Source organism: Lethenteron reissneri, chromosome 49 (assembly GCF_015708825.2).
Source record: "Lethenteron reissneri isolate LAM-NWPU_2019-01 chromosome 49, ASM1570882v1, whole genome shotgun sequence".
NCBI lineage: Eukaryota > Metazoa > Chordata > Hyperoartia > Petromyzontiformes > Petromyzontidae > Lethenteron > Lethenteron reissneri.
In genome coordinates, this window is record NC_083827.1 from 1,054,433 (window position 1) to 1,068,172 (window position 13,740).

The window sequence follows — 13,740 nt, forward strand, 5'->3', positions numbered from 1 at the left end:
GATCGAACCCACGAGCTCCTGCACACCAGGAGAGGTAGTTAACGTCTCGCCACCGCGCTTGGCCGTGACGCCGTGTCCCCAGACTTCCCGGACCCCAAGCTGTGCGAGCTGCCCCGCGCCGAGGCCGGCATCATCTGGGACGCCATCTGCTTCTTCTTCCTGCTGCTGCAGCGCAGGGTCTTCCTCAGCTACTACTACCTGCACGTGGTGGCCGACCTGCAGGCCTCCACGCTGCTCGCCTCGCGGTAAGCCGCGCCCCCACCGCTGCCCCGTCCAAACCTAAGGGGGGGCGAAGGCGCGGCCCCCGCGGTTTGCTCGCGCCCGCCGCTGCTGGTTGGAAGGGCCCTCCGCTGGAGAGAGGGAGGTCGAGAGAGCCCCTCTCGAGGGTGTTTAGCCTACTCTTCCACGGTTGGAAGAGGTCGGAGCACCCACACATTGGTCCCCACCGCACCGGACTGGCCCGAACGAACCGCAATGCGAGACGCACAGACGCACAGACGTACGCACGCACAGACGCACAGACGTACGTACGCACGCACAGACGTACGTACGCACAGACGCACAGACATACGTACGCACAGACGCACAGACGTACGTACGCACAGACGTACGTACGCACAGACGCACAGACGTACGTACGCACGCACAGACGCACAGACGCACAGACGCACAGACGCACAGACATACGTACGCACAGACGTACGCACGCACAGACGTACGTACGCACAGACGCACAGACATACGCACGCACAGACGCACAGACGTACGTACGCACAGACATACGCACGAACAGACGTACGTACGCACAGACGCACAGACATACGCACGCACAGACGCACAGACGTACGTACGCACAGACGCACAGACATACGCACGCACAGACGTACGCACGCATGGTCCCTCGCTGGCGCCCGTGTGCCCTTAAGCCTCGCCGCTAAAGGGGGTCTCCGGCTGGACATTGAGGGAGGCTTCTTCGGCCGTTCAACGTGCAGAACTAAACTATTTTTATTTTAGCAATTAAGGCCTACTGAGCTATGCAGCTCGTTTTCAGAAGCGACCTGGCCACAAAGCATCGCCCAACAAAGTGGCTTATCACGTGGACATTTATAGCAGCCAGATACTCGAAACGCATAACGTTGATTCTCAATGTGTTCGCAGAGTTGACCGTTGGCGAGATTGCTGCCGTGGTGCTCCCAGCTGTAGACGTACATTGCGACACGGTGGCACTACAACATCCATCGCCACTCCACACACTCGCGCCGATCCGCCATTTGTTTTGTACTTGTCAAGAACAGAAGTGCGGCTTGACCTTGGACAGAGCCCCTGAGGGCGTTGCTACGAACCCGGTGACCCAAGTTCAATTCTCGCTCACTGTGGTCACAAGGTGACCTCCTGCACCTGGCCTCCAAACGGGCGCTAGTCTGCCAGCAGGGGCGATGATTGCCGCTGTGTGTAATACCTATTGAGTCAATTGCCAAATGTGGACAATAACGCGGGCTGACAACAATCTACGTGTTCTAAACGAAGTCAGGGGGATGTTTAACGTTGCTTTGGGGGAACTGTGTCTGTCCGTGTGTGTGTGCGTGAGGGAGCGGCAGTGTAGCAGTTAGCGCTGCGCTACGAACCTGGCGAGCCGGGTTCGAATCCCGCTCACGGCCAACGCCAGTGACGATTATCTGAACTGGCACCGGGCCCTCCCCTTGGTTGACTCAGCCTCAAATGAGTACCTAGTGCGGTGTGTAAACATCATCGTTAGGGAGACAAAGGCGGCCAGGCGTAGTGCTGGCCACCCACCCCTTCGTGTGCTGTGCCGGCCTTCATAGGCAATACTCGCTAACAGCACTTTCCTCAACAGTCTGTTAATGGTATACGGGGGATCTTTGTCTGTGTGTGTGCCTGCGTGTACACCAGCGGTGCCGAGCTGATCCACGCGGAGATGGTGAAGTCCGTGAAGGCGCGCATGGAGGAGGAGAAGAAGTCCATGGACCAGCTGAAGCGGCAGTGCGTCTCGCACCGGACTGCCGTGCTGGTGTCCCGTCAATGTCACTCGTTCTTAGAGCTCAACGATATATAAGTATTATAATCGCCGGTATGGGATTTGCATTGGAGAAGAGAGACAGAAGTGAAAGCCATGAATATGAACAACAAGAGGGGGAGGAGAGGCCACAGCGGGTGGCATGAGCAGCGCACGTAAAGTTCCGGTTTACCACCGAGTCACTGTCTCTCCGAGTGAAACCAGTTTCAACAAGCGTCTTCCTGCTCGCACGAGTCGTCACCTCGCCCGGATCTGAACTCAGAACCTTTTCATCGCCTGTGAGCTTCGTGCAGCTGATCGATGACGTGCTTGAGAAACGGTGCTTCCTCGTGGCGTTAGGGGTGCCTTGGCGGCGAGATGTTAACTACCTCGCCTGGTGTGCAGGAGGTTGTGGGTTTGAACCCAACCCTGACGCCTGCTGCTGTATATTTGCAGTTTGCGGTGTCTCTCTCCCCGTGGTCTTGTGGGTTTTTCTCCGGGTCCTCGGGTTTTTCCCTCAACATTTAGAATCAATGTCACCACACATTTAGCGTATTTGGCTGCTATAGAATTCCACCTGATAAGCCACTCCTTTGAGCTATCGGTTGTGGCCAGGTTGCTTCTGAAAAAGAGCAATATAGCTCAGTGGGCTTTAGCTGTTAAAATAAACAAAGTTTTAAACTTTATTATTCAGAATGTTTTGGACCCCCATTACGTGCTAATTTTCTCTCCCTCCTTTATTCAGTCCATCGCATTCCTTACTGTTTTCCCCCTTTGTAACTCTGCGCTCTGAAAGGTTTTTTTTTACGTTGTGGGGGCATTATAAACGTTTGTTGTTGTCTGCTGTTGTTGTTGTGATACGGCTTGGCCAGGATGGAGCGGATCATTGCGCGGCAGCAGAAGTTCAAGAAGGGAAAGGAGTCAGCACCGGTCGAGGGTGAACAGGAGCTCACCACACACTTCCAAGGTGCTTCTTTTTCTCTCATGACCTCTCGGCTGCCCCTCTTCAGTTTTAAACCCCCCCCCCCCCACCGGTTCCTGGTCCTGGATGTGAACCCAACCCTCAACCCACAGGTTTTATAAAGTGTTTGGCAGCGGCAAAGCACCATTAGCCCCCCTCCCTCTTCCCTATCCGATGAGGCACAGTGATTTTTCCAATGAAAAGGTGCCTTTTCCAGGCATAAATCATGACATTTTGGGTGAAGTGAAGTAAAAGCGTTGTTTTTAAAGCATTGTTTTATGTACTTTGAAACTATATTTGTAGACAATACATAAAGGGAGTGTGTTGTTAGTACTGTTTGGCCCCTGTTGTCACAGCGGCTGTTAAAGAGGCCCACAGGCCTTTAACACAAAGCTGCCCACGACAGAAATCCCTGGGCGATGGAGAGCAGGTGACATTTATGAAGCATTTTGAGTCGAGTCGCACTCCATGAGCTTGAATACAATGGACGAGGAAAGGGAATTCTCAACGCACACGCCGTGCGAGGAGAGACGGGGGAGGAGAAGGAGGGAGGAGTGTTTTATGTTCCCATAAGGAGAGCTGAGTGCACGGCTGTGAACTCTGCAGGATGCCTGCCGCAGCCAGGCGGTGACTCCCTGGTTAACGAGTGCCAACGCTGCAAAACCCGCCTGGTGTCTGGGGAGTGCAGGGTGCAAACCACGAGTACTGGAAGGCCCTGGAATAGCCTGGAGGGGCCTCGGGATAGCCGGCAGAGTTTGGACAGCGTCACGAGTTGTTGTCGTGCACTCAATAAATCATGAGCCCTCAGCAGTGGCTCGGTGTCATGATATGTTGTCTCTCTGGCTCCGTGTCTCCCTGCCTCTGTGGCTCTCTGTCTCTCTGTTCTCATGTCTCTCTGACTCCGTGTCTCCCTGTCTCTGTGTCTCTCTGTCTCCGTGTCTCTGTGGCTCCCTGCCTCCATGTCTCCCTGTCTCCATGTCTTTCTGTCCATTTCCTTTCCAATCTCTCTATCGAGACACAATATATTGTATTTAATTAAACCGACATCAATGGAGAGTCATATTTACAGTGCATTACAAAGGTGCTACTTGGTTTTTCGTTAATATGACCGACTTTTAAGTGAATTTTAATGATTAATAACTGTCTACGTATAACTATTATTACCCCCGAGTCGTCTCTGCAAGGGGGATAATGAACCTTAATTGGCTGTGACTTGGTTATAAGGAACATCAGAAAGTCCATATGTTTCAACATATGCACACACATAAATATTTGCGTGAATCTGCGTTTATTTTTTTTGCTGTATATTTGTTGCGTTAATGCCATTCATTTCACTCTGGTGCATCTCGTTATTGATATTACTCGCTCAATATTTACGTTCTGAGCCATCTCTCCGCTCAGTGGCGAGTGGTGCATTAACGGTGGTTGTGGTGGGCTGTGGTTGAGCTTCTCCTTCCTTGTGGCTGCCTCCCCCACCCAACCAGTGGAACATTCCATCATGAGCTCATCCATCTTCAGCCATGTGCCTCAACCCACTTGATTGATGGTTGGTATAGACCACTAACACGTACAGGCGAGGGGGTGATTTGATTGCAGTAATACTAAAATCAGTAACATTTATCTGACCTTTATCTGACCATCCACTCTGTTATGAGATGACAGTCGAATTTCCATTTTTTATTCTCAGATATGAAGTTTTTACCAAATTAAGTAAAACACCGAATGACATTTTTAATGTTTTCTTTGTGGTACGGTCATCGGTTACCCGGCTGAGACCATAAACTCGCCATACTTGAGCAGCAGGTTCAGTCCACGCATGACCGCCTGGAATCGAACCCAGGCACAATGGTGCCGTGCGGCGTCCCGATCGCTGAGACATACAAGACCACCTCCTGGGTGGTCTGAGCTCGCTTAAACTCGGGGGCCACATTCTCAGTTGCGGCTCGGCTCTGGCACAACCCTCTAATAGTGAGATTCAGCTCACTATTAGAGCTCGGCCTTGAGCCACTCGCTCGGCCATGGCTCGGATCAGGCTCAGCTATAGCTCGGATTAGGCTCAGCTCCTGGCAGCTAATATTTAAAATGAAGGATGTTCATTTATAAGTTTTTTATTTCTCACGTCATTTTTCTAAATATATAATTTATTTGTTAAATGTTTTGATTCACGCTGTATATTTTTTGTTTGTCTTGGTTGGCTGATACGAGCAAGTCAGCCTGTGCGTTCCCTGTGAGCAGCACTTACCGTGGCTGCTGCGAGCGACCGAGTGAGTCATTGTATTTGTCGTCGCAATCGTCGTAGTAAAAGCGCAGTGTCTGCTGCTGCTGCTGCACTGTCCATAAGTGACATGGAGCCTGCAGAATGGACACTGTGTGGCCTGGGGTGACAAGAAGGCCTTAGGACTCAGGACTGTTTTTTTCTCAAACGGGCCTCCCCCACTGTGGGTCCACCTTCCCCATTGAGCGGTCTTCCTCCTCCATCCACGTGAAGCCCCGTGATGCAGCGCTGTGAAGAAGCTGAGACGCACTTCCACCTTAGCTTAAATGCTGCATTTGGAGTGTTATAAATCTGCGATTGATTGATCAACGAAACATCAAAATGCAAAACCTGTTTGCCGCGAGAAATGGAGTTGGAGAAACCCTGCCTGACTGGGGATCGTGGACCCCTTGTTTGTGTAACACGCCGCGTGTTTTCCCCCCCCCCAGTAACAACACTAACACTCTTCTTGGTTTTCTCGGTAAAGTCATTACGTCACGTAGAAGGGAAGTAATTACTTCCCTTCTACGTGACTTTACCGAAAAAACCAAGAAGATTAATCCCTGCAGTCACGAAAGCTTTAAATCGAAACACTAACACTGCAAGGCGTGACCTATAACCTGTACAAGCACGACGATGTACGTAGAGTATGTTCACTATAGTATACAGTGTGCTGTTTATTTCGTGTGCTCAGTTGTTTTTCAATCCACCTACGTAAAAAAACAAGCAGGTACACTGCTGCAGTCTCAATTCTAAAATGCATTGCGATAGCGTGCCACATGTGATAGCGTGCTACATGTGATAGCGTGCCACATGCGACAGCGTGCCACATGCGACCAGTGCCGGATTCAGGCACGAAGCTTTAGGGGCTGTAGCCCAGAGGCCTCCAGAGATGAAGTGAAAAGTTGTTTCATTTGTGAATGCCAAATTTTATTTGTTGTCAGCCTTGTAAATTAAATTGTATTTTTCTTTAACTTTGTTTTCCTTTGGAAAATATTACTGGGGGCCTCACAGTACCAGTAGCCCCGGGGCCTACACAATCTTAATCCGGCCCTGCATACCAGTGCCCCACATGTGGGCGTTGCTCACGCAGCAAGGGAGGCACAAGCGAGGCACGGGGGCACCCTGCCGTGCGCGAGGGTTAGCCGGCGCGCTCGGCGTTCCCACGGCGCCTCGGAGAGAAACCAAAGTGGCTCGTGGTTGTCGCTGGTGGCAGGGGCCCCGATTGGCGACTGTCGCCTCTGAAATCCCACAAGCCCCAGCCCCCCACCGCGGGTTCTCTTGCTTCTCGTAGTTTAGGTAAATGATAGTTTAGCCAAACGGGCCTGCACACACAGTGGTCGCTTTTGGCGGCGTACTTGTAGAAAATGTGACGTGCTTCGTCAAAGATTACCGCAATACATTTTACAATCCGGTATATACGCGGTGTACACACCACGTACGGTGATGTCACGTAGACTGTTGTATATAATTGAAGTGCGGTTGCTGCTTCTGTTTTCTGCAGTGTGGTTATTTACAGGCATGCTCCCCCAAATAGAAATGTGGCAGCACGTTGTACAGTCGCGGTACTCTAGTACATAACCTCGTGTGTTGCGCGATGATGAAAGGAATTTATCGAGAACATCGGACACAACAATGTTTGCCTCCCATCGACACGTGTTTATTTGGCATAGTTTAGGTTACCCACAGCACATGTGATCAGCGGATTTCAATCAACAGTTTGGCAATGCCTTAATCCACAAACTTGAGGACAACTGGGAGACCAAATTTGGACATGGTAAAATAAAAAAAATATCAGCAAGATATTTCTAGGATACATAATTTATATAACCTATGCTAAATTCAACTCATTTGTGATCCATATTTACATAAAAAATTCGACTGGGAATACTAAGTGTATTTTTTTGTAATTACAAAAAACAATTCGTAATATTTGCCTAATTTATGATATACTTAAAAAACATGTTTTTAGAGTACAGGCCCGGTAACTTTATAGTCCACAGATTGTTAGGGCTGCCGCATATTTCTATTTTGTGAACGCAATGCACGTGAGTGTCATCCCTCCGACTAACTCTCACCCCTGTGGGGACCAGCCCCGGAGGGCGCTGGGAAGGAGATTGGGGAGAAGGAACCCGGTGGCAAGAAGAAGAGGAAGCAGTGGTGGCGCCCATGGGTCGACCACGCCTCCAGTAGGTCCCCCTGTAACCGCAACGCCACAGCAGCACTAACAGCTCCACCACTAACACCGATTGCTCTCACCACGGTCACCTGAGATGTGTTGCTGCCTGTGGCTAATGTCAGTGGTGAGTGATGTGTGAAACAGTCTTGGGCTCTTCACCAACCCTTGCTGATCAGCGTGATGAAATATGATGAACAAAAATAAAATAGGTTTTCCTTTTCCGGCAAGAATACGGGAGGTCATCTTCTTGGTTATTTCGGTAAAGTCACGTAGAAGGGAAATAATAAAATAATAAAAATAAAACATAATAAAATCATTCTCACGACGTTTCGGCCACAACGCAACCAGCCGTCCTCAGGTGAAGAACAGGTCTGTCTGAAGAACAGGTCTGTCGGAAAGACAGACCTGTTCTTCAGTGGCCGAAACGTCGTGAGAATTATTTTATTATGTTTTATTTTTATTATTTTATTATTTCCCTTCTACGTGACTTTACCGAAAGAACCAAGAAGATGAATCCCTGCAGTCACGAAAGCTTTAAATCAAAATTTAATACGGGAGGTGTTAAGATGTTGAAACACCAAATAGACCCTCATTACAAGGTATCGATTCTGCATTAACTACATGGTTGTGGTAAAATGTGCAAAAAACATGCTCTGATTATAACATATGCATTGTCTTTAAAACTGATTGGCCTACACCAGAGACAGCTTTCTTCATGGCCTTGTCTCGTCTATTAGTGTTAGACCAGAGAACAACGCCAAAAGGCGAACAGTAGAAAGGCAATGCGAGCACTTATAGCTTATAGCTTGGGTCGAGCAGTTATATCAGACTTTTATTCCTTGCAAAAAGGTTTCTATTTCGCGTTTTAACATCTTAACACCTGTTTTATTGCCAGAAAAGGTAAAACCTATTCTTATTTTGCATCATTATGGATGCTGGCAAAAAGGACCCATAGCTTAGATAAGGGCTGTCTGTTCTTTGGTTTGTGTCTTAAGAGGTTGCAAGAGAATCTCATGTCTTCATCACTCAGCCTTGTGCTCTCATCGTAACCACCGTCATGACCTGCGCCCGTGGTAACCGTGCCACACGCCGGCTTCTCATTGATTGCGTTGACATTGGTGTAAGTGCAGCTTACACTGTGAGCATTCGTGAGGAGCGCGCGTGATCCCGTTGTCGTCTCTGTGGCCGTGACGAGCGATCGAGTTGGCTTGAACGTGTTTTGTGACGGGGGGGCACACAAGGGTGGCCGCAGTGGGCGCGCACGTTGCGGTGAATGCGGCTGGAGCGGGCGAGAAAAGGACTGCGGTAAGTGCGTGCGAGGAGTGAGTCCGGTTTTAACGAGCGCGCGTGATCCCGTTACTGTCAAGTGGTCCGCTCTGGCGATTATTACCTCTTCGAGACGGACAGTGAAGAGGAGGAGGAGGACGAGGAGCGAGACGGCGCCGCCACACAGAAGAAGAGCGCCTTCCAGGTACTGTCCCCGCAGCCTTCCATCGTCCCCCATCTCGGGCACTCCTCAACCACTCCGCACCTCCTCCGGTTCTGAGCTCCTCCTTTTTAACTTGGTCTCCGCTCGGCTGAGGCTTGGCTCTGGCTCAAGTGAGCCGGCATCTTTGAAAGCAACGGAGTGGTCCAAGCCTGAGCTGAGCCTGAGTGTTCGAGACCGGACCAAAGCCGAGTCGCAACTCGGAATACGGCCTGAGGCCTTCTTGAAATGTCCAGGGGTACTCCTAGCATAGCTAGAGTTTTGTGAAAAAATTCTTAACTCAAATTATGAGCGACTCCCAATCTTAATTGGGTCTTCATTTAGTTTCTGAGGTCTGGCCAAATTTTATTCCAGGTTCCTCTCTCGAGTTCCAAGTCTTTGGGGCCTCCCAGACCCTTCCAGTTTATACATAGATTCCACCCTCACACGAAACTTGGCACTTATCACACTCACCAAAGGGCCATTGAGTATATTTAGGAGTTTCATAGTAACGGTTAAGATGATAGCAATGACCCCAGGCAGTGATATTCCTCATCACAAGCATTGTGGGAAGAATCCCATACTTCCAAGTCATGCTACGAATGTAATTACAGCTGCACAAGCTTTTTTGTTTTTGACACATCGAGGTGTTTACTCCGTGGACGCTTGCCTGAATGTTGTCGCCGTGTATGGCGGCAGCGTCGTCGTATGATGATGATGCGTTCGGCCATGCCAGTGCTGCGCTGTGCTGTGTTGCAGTTGGCGCGTTCAGCTCAAGGTGGGTATCTCATGACCGCGTGTCCGCACAACGTGATGGTAGTCTTCCAAATGTCCATTGTTTGTTCCGTTAATAGAAATGTACAAGTGGCAAATCTTCCTTATGACTTCTTAACCACGCACGTGAAATGTTTCTATATTTGCAGGTGAATGCGTATTGTATCCAACGTATTTTCATGTACGGCACAGTGTATGTACCGTGCGTAAACGGGTGTGATTAGTTTCAATGCATACACGATACAGTGCAGCACGGCCAAATATCTTGATGAGTGGCAGTTGAATAATAAAAAAAAAATTCTCACAGTATGCCTTTTTGGCATTCGGTTAGCCCATTCCAAAGTAAACACACCTCGCCAATAGCAGAAAGAAAGTCGGCCCCTCTGCAGCGGCGACACTCGGAGCAGTGGAGGTGTCTGCTAAAGTGACGGGCAGGAGAAGTTCCATGGTGTCGTGTCACGGAGGACTTTGGTGGCCGACGTAATTCTGGAAATGTGTACTTTCGTCTGGTGAGACGGCACATAAATAGCCACAGCTGAGACCACAGAGACAAGAATGGAAATTCCACATTTGCACGACAAGGGTCATTCTCTCTGTTGGAAGACCAACAGTTGACTTGCCACAAAAAAGGAGGTGACATCACAAACCCAGAAAGGATGAGAGGCGTGAATCGACATTCGACCACAATCTGTTACCATTGTGAGTTGAGCATTCTCGCGGCAGTGCCCCTCAGCCCGAATACAGTCACGCCCCGATTTACGTCTCCCCCTTTTTACGTCGTTCCGAAAATATGTCATTACTTTATTATTAATACCACCGCCACTCCATTTGCGTTGCCTCAAGCCACACTTGCGACGCTGACAGCATCCTCCATCCTTTCTCGATATCTGTCGCCTCTCAGCCTTCACCGCCGACTGCCCAGTAAATAATCGCTTTTATTGACGTCGTTTCGATATTCATCGATGCACCTTTCAGGAAACCATCCCCCCGACGTAAGCCGGGGTATTGCTGTACTGCATAACCCTGTACAGATGCTTCATCGTGTATAAAAATACGCACACACGTCAACGTTGTTTACAACCAGGTGTAAGAGTTAATAAATAAAGTATGGTGTCAAGTATCTTAGTGCAGACAAACAGTGCAATTGTCAAAATGAACAGATAATAAAATAATATGTTATCACCACAATAAATATTGCTTGTAAGAGCAAACATAAAAAACAAAAGCTTGCAGCTGTACATTTGACACATTTGTCAATGTTCCGTGTTCTTGATAGAATTGGAGATAAAAATACAAAAACCCCACAGACATGAGTCGGGCGTGACTTTAACGATCTCTTTATTTTGTTTTGGCTGCCACTCGTCGATACACACACACGTGATCACACGTGCTCACACGTGCTGATACACACGTACGGTGTAATTAATCACCAAAATGCCATTTGGGAGATTAATCGCTGTGCAATTGATAACTCAGGAAGGTGAAAAGTGGTTTGGCACGGGACGGTTGTGTGTTTGTCATAGCGCTGTGGTTCGTGCCGGGGCACTGACCCAACGTCCCTGAGAAGCTGGGTTCGGGCCCAGCCATTGGGCTCCACTCTCCGAGTCACACAAGGAAGGGTCCTCAAGTGAAGCACGTGTTGAGTCTCAGCTGAGCCCAGTCAGGAGTCTGCAAAGCAACCAGAACTCAATTTGGCCACAGCCATTCATACGATTTGGCCAAACCGAGCCAAAGCCAGAGACTGTAGCCATCCCTACCGTGCAAGTCCAGACATCCATTGAGACGTTTGGAGCGGTTCTGACTTGTCTCGTTCTAGACCTCTTCCCTTTCAAGACTTCTCACGTGGCGTGGCGCATGTCGTGACGTGACTGATTATTAACACCCAAGGGAAACAAACCAAACTCGCATGTTCTGGATCTGTAACCGAAATTGACAATAGTTGAGTAAAAAAAAATATAAACCTAATTGAGACTGAAGCTGTCAATTCAAAACGTCCAAACGCCAAGTGGAGCTGAAAGCATAGACGGTATTGTTTTAAAACGCCAGTGAGATGAATCCCAACACAGTCCCCCCGAAGCCCGCCCTCCGCGGACTCGTGCAAGTCATCAGCCTTCGCCGCCTGACCTTGGCAAGCCCCAGAGCCCCACTCATCCCGGCCCCCTCCCGCTCTGGAGGTAGACACAATATTTGTGCGAGTGCCAAGTGGCAGCTGTGTGGCTGGGGGTGGTCGCGCACGCGTCCTGATGCTCGCACAATGCAGGGCCCTGTCTCTGCCGAGCGCCGTCAAACCCCCAGAGATCACGTTAATGCGGCGCATGTGAGCATCGCGTACACGTGCGCGTGTGCGCTCATGCGCACGGGCTTTTTTTCCGCGTGCTCGCGTGTGTGTGATTGTATGTTAAACACCGTGTATTGTTGTGTATGTGTGTCTGAGTGCCTGTATTGTGCGTGCACGAGTTACACAAAGAGAATTGGGTGTGATGGTGGTGTTGTCGGTGCCACTGCCTTACAATTCTAGCAATGATCGAGGGTTTGATTCCTGGCCATGGCACGCAACATTTAATTGCCTGCTAGACCTGGCGAGGGCCCTCCCGTAGGTTGACTCAGTCTAAAATTAGTACTGAGGTTATGAGTGCGGTGTTTGTGCACGTTTCTTCACCGCTACACTAACCCACTAACAACGCAAGCCAATGCCTGCCAGCTGGCCGCTTCACCACAGAACGGAACGGGTCCGTTGAACTCGGCACGTGTAACTTATCCTCTGTTTTGCGCGAGCTGTTCGTAGGGCACACTTCCTGATTATGAAAAATGTTTTAAAACAAAATCTCAGCCAGATTTTTTGATGGTTTTTTTGCAATTCAAGAGAACAATTCGGCTTCTTTCACTCTCCACGCGCCCCCCCCCCCCCCCGCTCAAGAGCTCACGACGCCCCACCGGGTTCACCGAGCCGCTGTCCGGGTCAAATCCCGTCCGCTACGCCCGCTCAAGGCGCAGTGTGACGTTACTTTTAGTTACATCACCTTTACATCGAGTTAGTTACATCACCTTTACATCGAGTTAGTTACATCACCTTTACATCGAGTTAGTTACATCACCTTTACATCGAGTTAGTTACATCACCTTTACATCAAGTTAGTTACATCACCTTTACATCAAGTTAGTTACATCACCTTTACATCAAGTTAGTTACATCACCTTTACATCAAGTTAGTTACATCACCTTTACATCGAGTTAGTTACATCACCTTTACATCGAGTTAGTTACATCACCTTTACATCGAGTTAGTTACATCACCTTTACATCAAGTTAGTTACATCACCTTTACATCGAGTTAGTTACATCACCTTTACATCAAGTTAGTTACATCACCTTTACATCGAGTTAGTTACATCACCTTTACATCAAGTTAGTTACATCACCTTTACATCGAGTTAGTTACATCACCTTTACATCAAGTTAGTTACATCACCTTTACATCGAGTTAGTTACATCACCTTTACATCAAGTTAGTTACATCACCTTTACATCGAGTTAGTTACATCACCTTTACATCGAGTTAGTTACATCACCTTTACATCGAGTTAGTTACATCACCTTTACATCGAGTTAGTTACATCACCTTTACATCGAGTTACATCACCTTTACATCGAGTTAGTTACATCACCTTTACATCAAGTTAGTTACATCACCTTTACATCGAGTTAGTTACATCACCTTTACATCAAGTTAGTTACATCACCTTTACATCGAGTTAGTTACATCACCTTTACATCAAGTTAGTTACATCACCTTTACATCGAGTTAGTTACATCACCTTTACATCAAGTTAGTTACATCACCTTTACATCAAGTTAGTTACATCACCTTTACATCGAGTTAGTTACATCACCTTTACATCGAGTTAGTTACATCACCTTTACATCGAGTTAGTTACATCACCTTTACATCAAGTTAGTTACATCACCTTTACATCAAGTTAGTTACATCACCTTTACATCGAGTTAGTTACATCACCTTTACATCGAGTTAGTTACATCACCTTTACATCGAGTTAGTTACATCACCTTTACATCGAGTTAGTTACATCACCT

General features: G+C 48.5%; 1 protein-coding gene across 1 annotated transcript in view; it reads left to right on the forward strand.

The window, feature by feature from the left end:
• LOC133354855 (piezo-type mechanosensitive ion channel component 2-like) overlaps positions 1-13,740 on the forward strand; it is a 238,104-nt gene that overhangs the window by 160,151 nt on the left and 64,213 nt on the right. The window contains exons 31-35 of the mRNA XM_061572007.1: positions 83-245; positions 1,912-2,001; positions 2,887-2,981; positions 7,323-7,418; positions 8,776-8,879. Coding sequence (XP_061427991.1) covers positions 83-245; positions 1,912-2,001; positions 2,887-2,981; positions 7,323-7,418; positions 8,776-8,879 — 548 coding nt within the window. The remainder of the gene's footprint in view (positions 1-82; positions 246-1,911; positions 2,002-2,886; positions 2,982-7,322; positions 7,419-8,775; positions 8,880-13,740) is intronic.